This window comes from Phalacrocorax aristotelis, chromosome 2, assembly GCF_949628215.1.
Source record: "Phalacrocorax aristotelis chromosome 2, bGulAri2.1, whole genome shotgun sequence".
Classification (NCBI taxonomy): domain Eukaryota; kingdom Metazoa; phylum Chordata; class Aves; order Suliformes; family Phalacrocoracidae; genus Phalacrocorax; species Phalacrocorax aristotelis.
The window spans coordinates 67,855,617-67,873,824 of NC_134277.1; the positions used below are offsets into that span (position 1 = coordinate 67,855,617).

At 41.1% G+C, this 18,208-nt stretch overlaps 2 protein-coding genes across 14 annotated transcripts in view; both read right to left on the bottom strand.

Annotated features, from left to right (window-relative positions):
• The window catches only part of CDKAL1 (CDKAL1 threonylcarbamoyladenosine tRNA methylthiotransferase), a 421,562-nt gene extending 413,969 nt beyond the window's left edge, over positions 1–7,593 (bottom strand). For 2 of the 9 annotated variants that reach the window (XM_075083912.1, XM_075083908.1), the window contains exons 1-4: positions 7,394–7,593; positions 6,076–6,113; positions 4,311–4,477; positions 1,330–1,442 (exon numbers count right to left, since the gene is read on the bottom strand). In XM_075083912.1, coding sequence (XP_074940013.1) covers positions 1,330–1,442; positions 4,311–4,477 — 280 coding nt within the window. In that variant the 5' untranslated portion in view covers positions 6,076–6,113; positions 7,394–7,593. Of the gene's footprint in view, positions 1–1,329; positions 1,443–4,310; positions 4,478–6,075; positions 6,454–7,259 lie in introns of all 9 variants that reach the window. The other 7 variants (XM_075083914.1, XM_075083910.1, XM_075083913.1 and 4 more) reach the window with 4 other exon arrangements.
• Positions 7,594–12,636: 5,043 nt separating this feature from the next.
• E2F3 (E2F transcription factor 3) overlaps positions 12,637–18,208 on the bottom strand; it is a 40,706-nt gene continuing 35,134 nt past the window's right edge. For 3 of the 5 annotated variants that reach the window (XM_075083919.1, XM_075083921.1, XM_075083922.1), the window contains exons 6-7: positions 15,628–15,763; positions 12,637–14,938 (exon numbers count right to left, since the gene is read on the bottom strand). In XM_075083919.1, coding sequence (XP_074940020.1) covers positions 14,673–14,938; positions 15,628–15,763 — 402 coding nt within the window. In that variant the 3' untranslated portion in view covers positions 12,637–14,672. Of the gene's footprint in view, positions 14,939–15,627; positions 15,767–18,208 lie in introns of all 5 variants that reach the window. The other 2 variants (XM_075083918.1, XM_075083920.1) reach the window with 1 other exon arrangement.

An 18,208-nucleotide genomic window follows, 5' to 3' on the forward strand; every position in this document is an offset into this window, starting at 1 on the left:
ATTTTAGGTAGTTCCTCACTTTGCTGCACTCCATCTTTCCTACGTTTCTCCCAATAAAATTCCTAAAGCACAGGACAGCTATCTGAACCTTGACAAGCCAGAAGTAGCTTCTGGAACACTATGCATCAGAGAAATTAAGGTACAGAGAAGTTAAATTTAAGAAAGCCATAACAAGGTGAAACTGAGAACTCATTCGTAGTTTTACACAAACAGCTGTCACAAATAAGGCTTTTTGGACCAGCACTCCACTTGATTGTGAAAAGAGCATACCTACTCCAGAGTTGCACTACTAATTAAAGAATCAGCTTGAATAATTCAGTACCTAGTTTCTGCTTAGCTAAATACAGAAAGATCAACTGCAAAAACGGAAAATGAGATGTAACTGTTTAGCAATATCATGAGATGCTCAAGAAAGGAAACAAGCATTTTGTGAAATCAGGAATAAAATTCTTTTAGCAAAGTGTCATGAAAGACAACTTTGCCATCTTTCAGTACAAGCAGGACACAATTCAAATGCAAGACAGACCAACACTGGAATTAATGAATAAAACTTAATGTTTTGACTAGTCTAAGCTACACAAAAGTATTCAGATAATAATTCTCCACTGAAGCAAGACATCAGTCTATGTTTTCAGCTTTTTTTTCAGCTTTTCTTTCAACATGTTTTGCATTAAGGAGATGAAATGTGGCCAGCACAATCACACGTCTGGGTTTTTTGTTTAGGGTTGGGGAAGCAGAACAAGATGACAGCAGGTGTTTTAAAGTATTTGGAAGGAGAGGAGAAATAGCATCTTCAGCTCTTTTGAATGTACAAGACACAATCCTGTATCATCCCACCTCCATCATACTGATTGTCCCTCCCGAAACACAGGATCATTCACATGGAGTAGTTCACCTCTGCTCCAGCAGCAAACACAAACATCACTAAGTGACAATGCACCTCCTTCCTCTCTCTCCCTCGCTTGGGTTCCACCCATTACAATGGGACAACCAGCCAGATTCTGCCCAAGAATTAATAACTTTCCCTTCCTCTCTTACAAAAACTCTTCAGTTAAGTTTAACAAGCAAAATGCCCACAAAAGGTACTGCATGATATCTATTAGATGGCTGCCCTGTCAGGAAGTCCTAACCAGTATGAAAGCATTCATCTTGTAATCATTCTGCTTAACGCCAGGAAAACACTTTACCTCCTCACCTTCAAGTCAGAAAGAGATCAAGGGGGGAATTTGAAAAGTGTAATTTAGACTAAAAACATTCAGCGACAGCTTGACAGCTCTGAACATTCACCCCCAAAAAACCTGAATTATGCAACTTGTCTAATATTGTTACCTGTAATTTTGTATCCATATGCAGCCAGCTGTCCAGCCATATATTCACCATCTGAATTATTGTGAGAACATCCCCATGTACGAATCCAGATTTTCTGAACACCAGGAATAATGCTGTTAAGTAAAAATGAATTAAAAAGGCAAGTTAAAAGATAAACAAGCTTCCCCTTTAATTTCACTGAACAGACTCAATTAATTGTAATTCTCCAAATCTAAAATAAGCAACACAAACACTAACAGCTCCAAATCAGCTGGGGTAAAACATTATAATTATCTGATTTTAGTGTAATGGGTATTAGGTCTGGCTGGGAGAGAGTTAACTTTCTCCACAGCAACCACTATGGTGCTGTGTTTTGTATTCGTGACTAAAACAGGGTTGACAACACATCTGTTTTAGCTATTGTCAACAGTGCTTGCACAGCACCAAAACCTTCTGTTTGCCACTGTCCTCCAGCCCACCACAAGCAGGCTGGAGATGGACAATGGGTTGGGAGGGAACATGAACAGAATAGCTGACCCAAAATGACCAAAAGGATAAGCCACACCGGATGGCATCATGCTCAGCAATAAAAATTGGAGGTTTGGTCCTTCCAAACTAACCACTGTTCCAAGACTGGCTGAGCACTGATCTGCTTGTGGGAGGTGGTGAGCAATTGCTTTTGCATCACTTGGGGTTTTCCCCTACTCAGCTGTCCTTATCTCAACCCACAAGCTTTCTCACTTTTCTCTTCCAATTCTCTCCCCAACCCTACTGGGAGGAAGGGTGAGTAAATGGCTGGATGGGTGCTCAGCTGCTGGCCAGGATCAATTCACCAGAAGTGGCAAGAAAAGAGCTGTAGAATGGAGAAGGTATGAGAGCTGTAGGATAAGAGGAGATTCAGTATGCTGCAGTTATGTTAAAAACAAACAAACAAACTAACTTTCTGAAAATTATCAAGTCACTTAACAAGCGACCTTCAAGTGACTGCACTGAAATTAGGCCACCAGCAAAGAGTTAGAGCTAAACTGCAATTTTTTGGTATTATGGCACTCTTTGATTGTAGTTCCCTCCATACAAGCCACTTTTTATAAAATCTTAATTTAAGCCTGCCACCAGCCACGCTAACATCTGAAAGCACACATGGGCTACAGCGTGGCAGATGCACACCATGGAGTCAGTGCACACAATGGATTAAGAACCAGCAACAAATTCCACACAAAGCTTTCACTGAAACTCCTGGGATAACTGTGCCAGTGAGCTAAAGATGCCAGTACAAGAATGACACCCATCCTGGAACATAGTCTATTGCCCTGCCCACATCTTTCCTTCTTCTCTCTCCCCACACTTCTTTTTTCGAAGACATTTCCCCTAGCTAGAAATAGAAATTTGTTGACAGAAGAGTAACAATCATTAAGTAGACACGTGCAACACATGTTGCACACATACAATGTATATAGACTTCCTACTATGTAAACAATATATTAAACGTGCTTTCTTGGGTCAAGAACACTAAAATACAACCTGTTAGATAATATACAGCACCTGAACACTGAGGAGAATGGAGTGCTAGTGTGAAGTATCTACAGACCACCAGTTCAGCTGTACATACACTCCTGGCAGAATGGGGTAAATGCACCTATAATTACAGGGCTTCACATAAAGGTGCGTTGTTATGCTTATAAAATCTTTTTGTAACACTAATGAAAAACAAAATTGTATTTCTTGTGCATTCCAGACACACTTATTTTCATTTTTATAATGCACCAGCTTGGAATTCGGGGGGGGGGGGGGGGGGGGGAACAAAACAAAAACCCCCACCAGAAACCAGATCTCTGAACTGCAGCAGAAACTACAATGAATAACTGAGTTCACCTATACTTTAATCAATTCCACTGCAGCAAAGATATGTTCCATAATTATTGCATACGATTTCCATGGAAATAGAGCAGTAAATTCAAAAGAAGTTCCACTGCATCACTTGCAGGATGTACATACAAAAAGAACAGCCTTTGCAAATCCCAGGTTCCAGCAACCAGGTGGAAAGACTGAAGCAAGGATGATGTACCCTTGGTGGAAGAGGGTCAGGTCAGGGAACACTTCAGCAAACTCGACATCACAAGTCCCTGGGCCCTGATGGAATATACCCACAAGAGAGGAGACAGTCCAAAGAAGGGACATGAAGACAATTAAAGGACTGGAGCACTTTTTATAAGAGGAAAGGCTGAGCGTGCTGGGACTGTTCAGCCTGGAGAAGAGAAGGCTCCGGGGGATCTCAATGTAAGTAAGTACCTGAAGGGAGGGGGCAAAGAGGACAGAGCCACGTGCTTTCCAGTGGTGCCCAGTGAGAGGCCAAGAGGCAATAGAGATGGACTGAAATGCAGGGGGTTCCATCTGAACATCAGGAAACACTTTTTGACTGTGAGGGTGACCGAGCACTGGCACAGGTTGCCCAGGGAGGCTGTAGCATCTCCCTCTTTAGAGATATTCAAAAACTATCTGGGCATGGTCCTGACCAACAGGTTCTAGGTGGCCCTGCTTGAGCAGGGGGTTTGGACAAGACAACCTCCAGAGGTCCCTTCCAACCTCAACCCTTTTGTGATTCTCAGAATTGTATTCATATTTCTCATGCCAGATGTCAAAAGGCTATGCCAAGACTGCATTCTGAAGAGCTCAGCTTCTATTTAGGTAATCAAGGTGAAGCAGACAATTTTTCAGAAATGTTTTACACATAAAAGCTTAAGGAACAGGAAACATTTTTCCAGTCTGATTACTCCATTAATCAATATCTCAGTCACAACTGATTTCTACAGAAAGTTTATCTAGAAATCTGCTTAAGATTTATCATTCATTATCACTACATTATATACACACCATTTCACTCATTTTTATCTTGTATTTAGATTTTACATGAGAAAATAAGAACTCCCACTATATTTTTGGAAATTGACAGTGCCCACAAGATATGAGAAAAGCAAGAAGACAGGGTCAATGGAACAATTTACCTGTCACTTGGGGGATCATCATCTGCCTGAATATTTTTTTGTGAATTGCGTTTTCGCACTTTTGGAAAAACATTCTTTCTTACAAACTGCCGATCATGTGGCTTCAAATCTTCTGCTGACACAATATCTTCAATATCTTCAAGCACTGAATCACAGGCAGCAGGCATCTTCAAGAAGCATTAGAGAAGTCTGGTATTAGCAAGCATTTGAATACAAAAACCAAGGCTTAGTACCTACTGCATATGTGCTCATAAAGAAAAGTCAGATATATTTCTACGTACACCTGCAATATATCATACATAGGAGGGATATTGAGCACATAAAAACAATCAACTGTCAGAGATATTTCCTGATCCCCTCTTCCCCTGAGATCACAAACGCAGGCAGGGAGAAACCTACAAACCATATAGTTTGGCTGGTTTTTAAAATAATCTGTACCTTGTCATCTTCCCATTCAAAAACCCTGCAGCTCCTCTGACATGACATATCCAAGATACAAGTATGTTTAATCATGTCAGGCATAATGGGTTCATGTTATGTGATAGATATGCTTCCACTCACATCGCAGGAGAAGAATGAAAGCGACAGCATTCAAGTGCCTGCTTCAGAGGCTGTTCCGGCACTTTAATTTGTGTGCTGCAAACAGGTGCACAGTATTTCAATATGTCTTTCAATAGTCCTTTTGAAAACAAACAAACTATTCCTAGAATTCCTGATCCCACAGACTTTTCATTTTAAACTACTTCATTCATCAGGACAGCAAAATAAAAATTCTTGTCCTCAGGTATAAGATATTAAACAAATATACCTAGCTAAAATAAAATAGCTAGATTATCATCTGGCTTGTATAATATACTAGATGATTATTAAAATCTAATTACATTTTCCACAAGAAAGTAAATATATATGCATATATATCTCCCAGCAGATCTCAAGGTCCAGATCAGTTTTCAGGAAAGGAACAAAAAAGTTATTTGCTAAAGGAACGTATTAAAAAAAGTACTATGCCTCACACTGTGCTGTGTGTAATTCCAGTGGTAAATCAGACTTTATTCTGATTAAGAAAGTTGGCTTTGTCCATGTCTCAACAGTTTACTAAGGAAATCACACAAGGGCATTTCACAGAGTTTACAGGGAAAACACAACACTTTCCTAACTGACAATGAAGAACAAAACAAGGCTTTAATTTGTTTCAAACCAGATTTCAGGAACAGAAAATTCAGGCTACTGGCATACAAAATACTCTCAGATGTTTCAATTGAATTATTCAAGAACATAAGAAGTTAAACACCTGTGCCTTTTCCCAATACGAGTCCTTCAGTCAATCTTGCAAAATATACTTCAGAATAAAACTTCACATAACCTGAACCATTACACATTTGCATTTAACTTAATAAGGAATATAACAATGTCACAAAGAGGATGCATCTGACAAAGACATTTAAGCATTTAGAATTCTTCTAGATCAAAAATCCCAGGGTCTATAAAAAATGCAGCAAAGGATGAACAAAAATTAAAAGCTGTGAAAAGTCTAACAAAAGATAATAATGGGGGGAAGTGACATCCCCTACACTACTTTATGTACAGTATATACAAATAGGTAAAGTTATCAGCTTAATACAGGAAAGGAAAAGAAGGTTTTGATTTATTCTTTTTTCTCTTTGAGAAAAATATCTGATATAATGGAGCAGCTGGCAAAACAAATAAGCTTAGTTTATTTCAGTGGCCTACAAAAGAAAGAATACAGCCAAAATAGCATTCATACCTTTTTAAGAAAGGTCTAAATCCTCTTGGACAATAATCCTGGGGAGGAAAAAAAAAAAATAAGGACATGGCAGGAACAAGCAGAACTAGCGGACCGAAAACCATGAGTTCGAGTTATTGTCCAACAAACATTCGTCCTCCCTTCGCAGAAATATGTTTCTTGCTCAGTTTGACCTCGTTAAGACTGGGTACGCATGCTGACTGGCTGACAAGGTGGAACAGCAGCCGCATTTTCCCTGTCCTTCCCTGAGCAGAGACACTAATCTTCTTGTCCTTCTTTTATGGAGTCTTTTTTGTCAAAGTCTGATGTATTTAAGTTCTTTCAGACCTCCTCCAGGATCTCTGTCTTCAATCAGAAGGAAATCAATCTTCAATCTGTCTTCAATGATTTTGAATTAAATAAGGGAAAGAGATTAACAGTAAACGTCACCTAAAGGGAGTCACACCTATTTTTGTTAAGTACAAACACAGTAAAGTTCTTTTTAGAACAGATTACTTGGTATCTGCGCTAGTTCCACATGCATGCATGAGATCTCTTCTTCACAAGCAAATAAATAACTACCTGCAGCTACTGATGGATTAACTGAAATAAGAGGCAGTAATAAAGTTGGAAGTTAATGTATTCTTCTTATACTGTCAAGCTGTACCTACAGAATTTTGCATTCCTCTTTAAAACCCAAATGTTAGTAAATAAAAAACAAAAAAAGTGTCTTTAATGTCTTGACACAAACAAGACGCCCCTCGCTCCAGTCTATTTCAGTCACCGCTCTCTGATCTTGTGCATACCAAGAGAGCGCTTCTTTCCACCGCACAAAGCTTCCACCCGGCTGGAAGAGGGCTGCTCTTTCCTCTATTTACCAATACGTGTCTCCGGTAAAGCCCCGGGGTTTTATCCCCAGCCTTACACGGAGTAGAAAAAAACTACAGTGTTAATTTAAAACCGACCCACGACCCAGCTGGGCTCGCCTCGGGGCTCCCCTATTCCTCTTCACCCCCACGGGCGAGCAGCGGCCGGGCCGCCGCCCGGCCCGGATGGAGCCCGGACAGCCACGAGCCCGGCTGCGCTCGGCCCCGCACCGGGCACCCACGCCGCCGAGGGCACCCGGGCCCCGAGCGGCGACCCGGCCGCCAAACCCCGCGGCGGCTCCCGCCAGAGGGGCCGCCTCCCCCCCAGCCCCGGCTTACCGCGGCGCCCAGGGGAGCCCTGCAGGGGACGGGAGGGCGGGCGGCGGAGGGAGGGAGGGAGGAGGGGACTCGGCCGCACCCCTCACAGCCGGGCAGGGGAAGGGTTCGGCCCAACGGCGAGCCCCAGCGCTCACCTCCGCCAAGCGCAGCACCAGCACCGCCGCCTCAGCTGGGATCCGCCATGACGGCCGCCGCCGCCCCGCCTCCAGCCCCGCGCACGCAGTAGCGCCGCGACGGCGGCCGGCAGCGGCCAGAACAGCCGCGGCGAGCCCGGCGGGGCGGCTTCGCCAAAGAGGGCGAGCGATGGAGAGAAGCGGGAGCGGCGTCGCTTCCGCCGCGGCGGGGACAGACCGGGGCGGCGCGGCGGGGCGCGGTACTGCCGCCGTCCCCTGGACGCCGTGGCGGGCCGGAGCCGTGAGGGAGGTCGTCTGGGGTCGTCTCTTCGGATGGCGGCGGTTGAAAAGGGCTGCGGGTTCCCCCGGTCCTCGCCGCCCTCGGGAGGAAGAGGGAGCCCCGTCGGTGTGTCCGAGCCCCGGGGCGCTGCCCCGCGGGTTGGGCCGGGGCGCTGGAGGCGCTGTTGTGAGGCTGCGCTCCAGAAGCGGGGACCCGCGCGGCGTCGGGTTGCCCGCCGGCAGGTGCTGTGCTGGCGCTGCTGGCGCTGTACTGGGAGCATCGGGTTTTGTGAAACTGGAGGTGAAGTCGTAGAGCTGAAAATGGAATTTCCTCCAGCGTTGTGCCCTGGCTGTGTCTGAAGTGCCAATAACCAGTATACGGGCACCGAGGCCGCGCGTCCTCTGCTCGGGTTTCCCCGATCCTTGGAGACTCGCCTTTGCTTTAACTGAAAATTAGGTGCGGCAATACATACCCACTTAAAACAGTTGGATTCTGATGCACCTGATCCAAATGAATTATAGAATTATAGAATCATGGAATGGTTTGGGTTGGAAGGGACCTTTTAAAGGTCACTAGTCCAACCCCCCTGCAGTGAGCAGGGACATCTTCAGCTAGATCAGGTTGCTCAGAGCCCCATCCAACCTGGCCTTGATTGTTTCTGGGGATGGGGCATCTACCACCTCTCTGGGCAGCCTGTGCCGGTGTTTCACCACCCTCATAGTAAAAAATGTCTTCTTTATATCTAGTCTAAATCTACCATCCTTTAGTTTAAAACCACTACCCCTTGTCCTGGCACAACAGGCCTTACTAAAGAGATTGACCCCTTTAAGTACTGAAAGGCTGCAGTAAGGTCTCCCTGCTGCCTTCTCTTCTGTTATGGCCACAACACCTTTTTATTTTTTATTATTAATTTCCTCAAATACAATGCTAGTAGCAACTTTTCTCTTTAGTCAGGAAGGCATTGGTTAAAATAGTTAATATTAGATGGCTAAAGTTTCTGGCATAATTTTCCTGCAATTTAGGGCTAGTAGCAACTTTTCTGATTAATATTTTGGAAGAAGTTTGTTTGGATGTTTAAACTTGGATAGCTAAAGCTAGGGCTCTAAGCAGACAAATTGGTAAGTGTACAGCTTCCTTGTTGATCGAAGTGTTACAGAGGGTGAGTGTAATATTATTGCTTTGGTTTTTATATACACACTTAACCTAAAATTATTATTTATATTGCGTCTTTAACAAATTTATTTTATTTTGAGGTGGCCAGCTTTGGAATATAAAAATCACCATTTCTTGTAGTTGCATTTCAAACACTAAGTTACTCTCTTTAGAAGGAGCCTTTGGAATCATCATTTTATTCTCCTGATAGCAGATTGTAGTCTCCCTTGAACTGGAGGGAAAGTGAATGAAAGCCCTGAGTGCATTCCATAATAGGCCTATTGGTCTGCTAGCAGATAAAACTTGGCAACTTCTGTGTATGAATATCATCTCACCTCCTTCTCCTTTTTCTTAAAAAGTGGTGCTTATTTCGTGTCATGCTTATCTGACAATGTTCACAGGCAAAAAAAAGGATAACAATGAGAGCAAAGTAACAGGAGAGGTTTGAAGAGGAGAACTGGGACAGAAAGAAACAAGCACTTCATTTACATCAGTCTTTCAGAACAAATCATTCTAGGCAGGACTATTAATATCACCCTGGCCTCATGATAGAGTCATTGGTACAGCTTAAGATGCATTTGTCTTTGTGATGGGTCTTTGTTGAAACACGCAAGTACTTTTCAGAGACACTCAGTCTCCAACTGAGGTGCTGAGTGGTGTGTAATTCATTATTTTTGCAGCATTTTTAGCCCAGAAGAGAATGGAGGGAAACATTTTAAAATCAGTAGTCACATGAATCTGTTTCACACATCCTCCTCCATGGTACGGTGTAAGTAGTCCTTAGTATGCCACTAAGTTACGATATTACTGGTCAGTACTTTAACTGCTTCCTGATAAGGTTAATCTTCCTTTTTCTTTTCAGTTTCCCATGTTCAGTTTTCTAAGTATTTGACATGCAGTCCGTGAATTAAACTTCTCTCTTCTGGGAGCACTGCACTGCACTGCCCTACAGTTATCTTGACTAGCCAAGTGTTACCTCTCTGGTTAAACAAAACTGGGCAGACATCAGTGCTGTTTTATGGTTGACTAAAAGGGCAAAGCACAGATAGCCTGCAAGACGTATCCAAAAGTCTCCAGATGGCCAAGGCTGACAAAACCCTACACTCATTAAGGGGAGGCAGCAAGCTCCAAGAGCAGCTCCCAGGCAGGAATAACCCATGAGTCCCATACCTAGTGACAGAAATAGGCCATGCTGATCAGTTTCAGCATGATCCGGCAGAGTCCTTACTTTGTCCTGCTGCCAAGAATTCATAATATCAAGCAGCCCTTGTGCCAGCACAGTCCTATTCTGTCCTAGGATGTAGCCGCAACATGGAAGGCACCCTTTAAGTGCTTTTGAGGCTCACAAATCTAAATTGCTTTGTAGCATACGCAAAATAACAAATAAAGCTGCACACAGACTGCTGGTAGCACAGCAGGTAGCAAGGGAGGCAGATGATTCCCTACCGCCTCCCGACTGCAGGAAGAAAGCTTCCCTATACTCACCTGGGAAAACAGTGGGTAAAAAAAATAGTCTCTCTTTTTCAGAGACAGCGGCTGGCGGTACAAATCCCAGTGACGGCCTTCTACAGACTGGCAACCTACATGCTCCAGTTCCCTGAATGTCCAAAGAACAGCTTTAGAATACATCCTTTTCAAGTTGCCTGCATGCCGTGCTTCCTACTCTTCGGAGCGGTAGACTCAAGTCTTTACAGGTTTTGCAGGAGTAGGTGGCTGGAAAATACAAAAACTACTAGGAAAGTAAAATACAAGCCTCAGTTTTACCTCATGGTTAGTAGAGGATACACCCTTAGTTGTTTTAGAGCATCTCAACATCCTCAGGGAAGGCAGGGCCCAATTTTTACAAGACAATCTTATTCTCTGATAACAAACATGCAGTTCTGTGTGGAAAAGTAATTGGGATGGCATGCAGGGAAAAAAAGGAGAGTCCTAAACTTAGGTACAAGAAATTTGATTTCTTAATCTGTTGCTGCAATTTAGGAGAATCGGGCTGGTCATTCATCTGCAACATTCAGCGTCACTCAGAATTGATAGCAGCCCATTTTATCTGTTGGATATGACACTTTCTCTCTGTCAGTGAGTAAAGAAATGCCCAGACTTAAAAAAGGCAAACCATTCTGCTGAGCTTTGCTTAGCTGTAGAGTAATATCCAGGCTGATCTTGCTTCAGCAAGAAAATCAAAATGGGGAGGTGAATTCTCCTTGTTTATGCTTTTGTTAATATCACTCCATTGGCTTTGCTGTACAGGCTCTTGGTTCACTTTGTCTTGAGAATCGTTGGCTCCAGGGACACTAATGGCATTGTGCATTAACTGTGTTACATACAGAAAAAACTGGCATGTAAGGCTAAATTTGGTGCTTCTAAACATGTAACAATGTCTCATGCTACAAAGAGTACCTTACGTATCTTTCATACTGTCTTTCTGCAACAAATATCTCCATGTCTGCATCAAGGCAGCAGTATAATGTACTCTTCCAGGTATAAGTCAAAAAGAATAGAAAGTGATGGTGTCCATTGTTTGTAGATGGACAAGTTCTCACTGTAGGTTCAAGGGCAGGAAGACACACACCCCTCCCTTTTTTTTTTTTCCAACTCCTCTCCTGTGTGTAAAGGAGCATGTAGTTGCCTATCACTCAGGCTGGTTTTGACAGGTTTTTCAGAATCCTTTTCCATCTGCCGGCAGCCAATGAATGCAGCACGTACAGGCCCCAATAAAACCTCCCTGAAACTAATATTTTGATGCTGAAAATTGTTGAGGTACACTGTGCTAGCTCACACAGGGGAGCAGGATTAAGTATTTTAACTGGCTGGTTTTTTTCCTCCTGCAACTCAGCACATCAGAAGTTTACAAAGCAGATACAGAAAGCAAAAGGAAGAGGAAAATTACATGAGAGTTGGCAATCAGAAGCAGATTCTATGGGCGAATAGTGCTAATAGCAGCCATTCAACACAGAAACTGAGAACAGGCCAGGGAGCTGTGACAGATCATACAGAAAGAGGACATTTATTGTCATCTCTGCTTCAAAGGGAGATCAGAGAATACAGTCCTCTAGCCCTCCTTTGTTATTTATTGAGAATATAGAAGAACAGAGGGTCTTCTCTGTAATCTTCCTTTCAGTACTGCAGTCTGCAGAAGTTAGCATATAGACAGGTACATGAAGAGATAAAATAGCAGCCTTCTCTTTGTGTGCAAGGAAGATGACAAAAGGCATACGACTCACTCAGAAGTGTAACATTTAAGCAAACAAACATATTACTGTGATTTTATTATCCTGATAGGGTTTTTTCTTTTAGTAATTGAAGGCCACGCATCTAGAAGGGTGGAACACCAAGACCATAGAGGTTTGTAAATGCATGTCTGGTGCAGGAGACTGCTGGAGGTGACTCAGGTAAACAGAACTTCTTTTCAAAAGCTACTGTTAGGAAACTTCTGGAGAATTATCAGTAGATAAACAGATCCTCAACAATTGCTTTCATGTCATTTAATCCTAGAATAACCCAATATGCTATGAAGTTTGCAAGAAGCCTGTTCATAATTCATATTGGGTGGGTGTGTGTGTAAATTAAAATAAACTTGTGTTATTCCAACCTCTGGCTCTCCCCTGTGTCTCTTTACATGTGTCTTTTATTCGTGTTTGACTCTGGCTTAAGAAAAAAAAAATGCTGAACTTATTGTTAGCATAATGAAAAAAAAGAAATGGGATTGAAACATACCTGGTGTCAAATGAGTGTGAGCACAAATAATGACAATAGTAACAGCTAGGTTCCAAGAAGCAGCATGATAGGCACCAAGAGTAAGAAGAATTTAAATAGCTGTATACAAATTAAACTCTTTAAAAAAATCCTTTTTATTGATTCATTACCATACAAAATTTATTCAAATTACATCCATTTGAAGTGGTAAGATCACAGCTAGAGAACAGGTCATCCTTTAATAAATCTATTTACAAAACTCACCATAAAAGCTTTTTTTTGTTGGGGTTTTGTTGTTTGTTGTTTTTTTTTTTTTTTTTACAGTATTTTACAGAGGGTTTTTTTTAAACTAGCATACAATGCAAAGCTAAATTAGATTAGTATTTTGCCCACGCACATTGGGACAAGTGTTTAATTTGTACAAAAAAACAAAAAATGGTCTGCGTTAGTCTTCATTTTCTCTTCCCCCGCAAAAGTGCCCCTTTGTCTCGCAAATCTTCATGCTCACACAACTTTTACTTTCCTCTTCCACAAGACGAAAACTTTAAATACTACAATTTTATTTACAGATCCACATCTAAAAAAACTCTTAAAAAATTACAAACCAGCTAGAAAATATTCTGGCAGTGTTTACAAATTAATTCTATTGTACAAAACTGCTAGATAACTAAAGTGTGAGTTGAGAACATACATCAACTTAAATACAACTGCTGAATGATCTATGCACACATTTGTACATATAAACACACACTTAACACTGTTTAACAGTTCTTTATGTGTTGCCCTTTATACATTTGTTATATTCCAAAACTCACACAGTCATACAGTTTCCTTATCAGTACTGTGACTTCTTGCCTTTTCATGTGTGAGCTTTCATAGCAGCAACTCAATGGTACCAGAAAACCTGCATACATAATATTCTACTACAGTACAAATAGTACTAATTTTCTGAGTATGTCAGATAAGCACAACAGTAATGCAAACAAAAGGATTATATGGGCATCATCTAACCAACATTACATTAATTTAGCCCAAAACATGGCAACATATTTTACACTCAAAAAAAAAAAACATTATTTAAGACTTCTTAGAATTCCTCTCACGTTCAAAAAAATAAATATTGGTACTATACTATACTACCAAAGATCTTCAAAAAATAAATGCAATTCAGTTGATGTGGTACTTACAGTTATGTACTTTGGAAAAAAATTAGTTCCGTTTTGCTGGCGAAGAGAATTATAAAAAGCTGTAAGCAGAGGAAGCTAACCCACTGAGATAAATATGATATACTGAACAAACAAAGCTTGGCATAAGTGTTTTCCATAGAGGGAAAAACCCACAGTGCATCTCTAGTAGGCACTTAACACAAAGCCCCACTTAGTACCACAAAAATTTATGTACCAGTTCTAATGCACACCGGGGGCAGTAAAATTGAACTGTGCATCTTCGTTCTAGTTTAAAAAAACAACCAACAAAAACTACTTTCACACACACACACGCGCGCACAAGCATTTTTAAAAATCTGTGATTACTACAAGAAGTGGCAGAACTTTATACTTTTCAATATTTGCAATATACACTACATTTACAGTGTATTTTTTATTAAAAGCTTTTAAGGACATAAGTATTTGACCTCATAATGAGACATATACATAGCTCAAAATGAGCCTTATGACAGCAATTTAAACATTCCCACAAGTAGCTGAAGAATCCCATTTCAGGCTTTTGCATTACTTCATATTTATGTTCACTGCAGGTACAATCCATGTTGTAACACTCAAGAGACATGCATTCTCTGCAGAAGGCACGACCTGAAATACTATTATAAAATTGTTATCTAGGACTAAACCAGTTCATTGAGCCCTTCTCCGTAAGCCCACTTGTCACGGTAAGCAGAGACTGGGGGAGTGTGAAGACAAACATTTATGGTCACCTGCTTGCACTTGCTGACTCACAAGGTGCTGGAGCTTGGGGTCAAGGAGAAGGCCTTGCTGTAAAAGCCTTCACTTGTTGTTTATAGTATTTTAGGGAGATTTAATTAAAATATCAGCACTGTTTGAGAGCCTAGTTTATTTAATAATGCTATTTTATAGTAAGTAGGGGACAACTCAATGATGGCAGGTTTTTTGATTCCATTAGAAACATGATTTGGATATGGACAGCATTTAAGAAAAATCAGCTGTATATAAATTCATCCACCAGCGAAGGAAGCTTCTCTAAATCATAAGCATCAAAGAGGTCACTGATGCCTTCTTCATCCCCAAGGCTCAGCAAATAATCTTCCTGAAGCAGAGGAGGCAGCAAATTCACAAATGGTCCTTCAAAGTTTGAGGGAATTTGGTCCTCGGTCTGCTGGAGAAGGTTGGCTGGAGAAGCCAATGGAGAGATTGTTGCCATATTTACTGAGCAGTCACCTTGTCCTGAGTTAGCAGAAGCCACTTCTGTAAGAGGTGGGAGAGAAAAAATAAAGATGACACATATAATCTCATTAGAAATATTAGACACAGATGAAACAAAGTAACCACTGCATAAAGGGCCTTTTGTAAAGCATCATTCCAACAAAAAATGGCCTCCATATAATTTCTAGCTTGTGTTTGATATGTTACAAAGGGCTGCTCAAAAACATGCATGTTGCTATTGCCACTGACTTTTCTTTTACAAGGTTTAAACAACTGCTGGGAGGGGAAATCGAGTGTAGGTGAGATGCCCATTTTTCAGTGGAATTCATAGTCAAAGTGAAAATTGTCTAGGCAACAGGTATCATCAAGTGCCACTGTGTAGCTGCATATGCCCATACACAGAGATTTCTGCCTCTTGTGTTGAGGTGAATCTTTGCTGCTACTCTCCTATTTGAAAACAAACGGAACAAGATAGTTTCTCTCCTCGATATTGCGTTAACTTAGGTTACATAGGTCCATATGATATGCAAATATGAAACGTATTTTAAACAACTGATGCAGAAGAAAGCATTTATAAGCCAGAAAATCATGGTGGGAAAAAAGATACCTTAGCTTTTCACTTCTTAGAAAAATAAAGCCAAAAAATAAGAGCTGGATATCTGAAGTTCAAAATGAAATCTTGTGTGAGAGCACAAAGGAAGGCCATTAGTATTACAAAGAAATATTTTTACCTTTGGAAATGGTTTTGGAAATATTTCCGTTGTGGTCCTGACTATAGGTTTTCATTGGACTGAGGGCATCGTTTTCCTCTGGGCACAGATAAACTTCAATAGGTCCTTGAGTACTAGATAAATGTATCAATGCACTCTGCTAACAAAACAAACATTAGTGAGGTGTTATACCAATGAACACTACAGAATATTGACAATATTGAGGAAATTCGTATTGGGGTGTGTCTGAATGAATTTTTTACTAATCAGAAGAACCTGAAATCCCCTGTGCCCTTTTTTTTAAGACGTGAAAGGCTTGGCTGATGTATCTTGTAGACTGGAAGAGTACGTACAAGCTTTTCCCACTGTCGGTAGTGCAGAAATCTCTGAAGTCCACCACTTTATGCATTGTATCATAACCAGAGAGGTATAAAGGATTGAACTCCTAACATTTTCTTACAACCATAATAACCTGGAGCATTCTGATGTAATGGAACTATGGGATGCAAGTCACAGGTTTTGTTATTATACATAATATTATTGGATGTGTTTGTCTAAATGTTTCTGCTTTAAAAGAATGCCTAAACATCCTTTTCACTCACCCCAAAACCTTCAACACTAATTCACATTGAACTCAAGTAGCCTTACATAAGCTCTTCTGTTTATCAGGGCAGTTTTTCCAAATAAAAAAGAAGAGATGCCATTTTCTCCACCCAAACATGTTCATACAAGTCCTTTTGCACCCTCAAGTCAGCAATTCTAATTTTGATGGTGTTTCTGAGTAACAGAAACTCCTAATTCATCAAGAAATTATCTCTCCTCAGCTTTCACACATTGATGCAATACAACAGGATAACATATATAGACAGAAAATCTGCAAAGTTGGTTTTAGTGTTTTGATGGAAAAATCATAAATGGCTCCAGTTAAAAATAAACCTGCTCCAGCTGTATTGCATTAATAGTTTTAAAAAGCATGAATACAGGCATTATATACCTCTTTGCAGACTTCTTTCAAATAGATTTCATTGTGCCCTTTGACAAAATGTTCTTCATATTATTTGCATTCTGACAGTTATGTAGCATAATAGACAGAATTTACAAATACACAGAACTAGTGAACAGGGATAGCCCCAGGGCACAGAAAGCAGTTAGGAGTACTACTTAGGGCAATGCTATAGATAGTAAGAAAAAAGAAGGGAAGAGTAGAATTTGGGGAAGGTACTCTTGAGTGACTGCGGTATGCAAAAAAAAAGACACTGAAATGTAATTGCAAATGAGAGGAAGAAATAGGACTTCTACTGCCTGAAGCTGAAAATTAAATGAATAAGTTGGGTATAGGGGATAAGAGAGGTCTAGGTGCTAGTTTTAATGATTGTGTGCATCTCTCTACCCGCCTGTTTTCACTGAATTAAAAAAAATCAAAGCATAATGCCTAAGGGAAAGAAACAGGAAAGCAAGCAATGATAACAGTATATATTTATGGATACTGATAAAAGACATCCCTTCCTCACTGCAGCAAAGTGATTTATTCTTCCAGAATCTGCACCTAGGTTCAAAGGGGAAATTAAGGACAAAGGCAGGGGAAAAAAAAGATGGAAACCATAATGAGCCTAAGCAAGTGGAGAACAGGCCTAGGAAAAGTGACAGGTAACCTGGAGTCTGTTCCCGCCTGCCCAGAAGCAGGTGGCCCTCGGCTCAGTGGAACCAGCCCAACAGTAGGGATGGAGGAATAACGCAGAGGTATGAACACAGCACAGAGTTTTCTGGGGTTTAGCGCTATGTCCCATTGCTCCTTGAGCGAAGAAATCAGGTACATTTTTGAATCTCTAAAGCAGTGGCTCGTGCAAGTTATTTATGTTTGCCCAACATACTTGGGTCAGTTGTAGCAACTGGGAATTGTCAGGCAGCTCACTTTTGCTGCCAAAAGATAAAATCTCAGGAGCCACTGAACCATGTGGTTCATAAACCATGAGAGGAATGACGAAAAGTAAAGCTACTTCCTGAGGATATCTTCAAAGAAAAGCCACCTGAAGTATTTTCTCTGCAACTGTGACATCAGGTAAGGGAGGGGAGAAGCAGCTAACTTATCCTAGACATCTTCCTGAGATAAGGAAAAGAAACAAACTGAGGACAAAAGAATGAGAGCCAGACATCTCATATGCAAAAGCTGGCACTTAGAGACTGTGGCTGGAGTAGTAAGGAGCAACAGAAGAGGGACACAGATGAACAGACAGCTTCAGAAATAGAAGTACTTGTAATAAAATAGGAAAGGCAATTCCCATCCTCTACAGACTGCACGACAGCAAACAAGAAGTGCACTAGCAGAATGTACACAGGTGTGTAAAATGAGGGTCAATGAAGCAAAGATAATGATGGAAGAAGGAACAGCAAGAATGGATTCTAGGAGTAAACCACAAGTTTCTACAGTAACTACTACTTCAGAAAAGAAAGTCCTACATGTCTATGACATCATATCAATAGTTTAGGATATCAGTAATATGAGTCATCAAGATGCTTAAGGTATTGAGTTACCCATGAACTTTATAGAGAATAATCTGTAAATAATGTGGATTACTCTGAAGGAAAGCAGGAATTGAGAGGA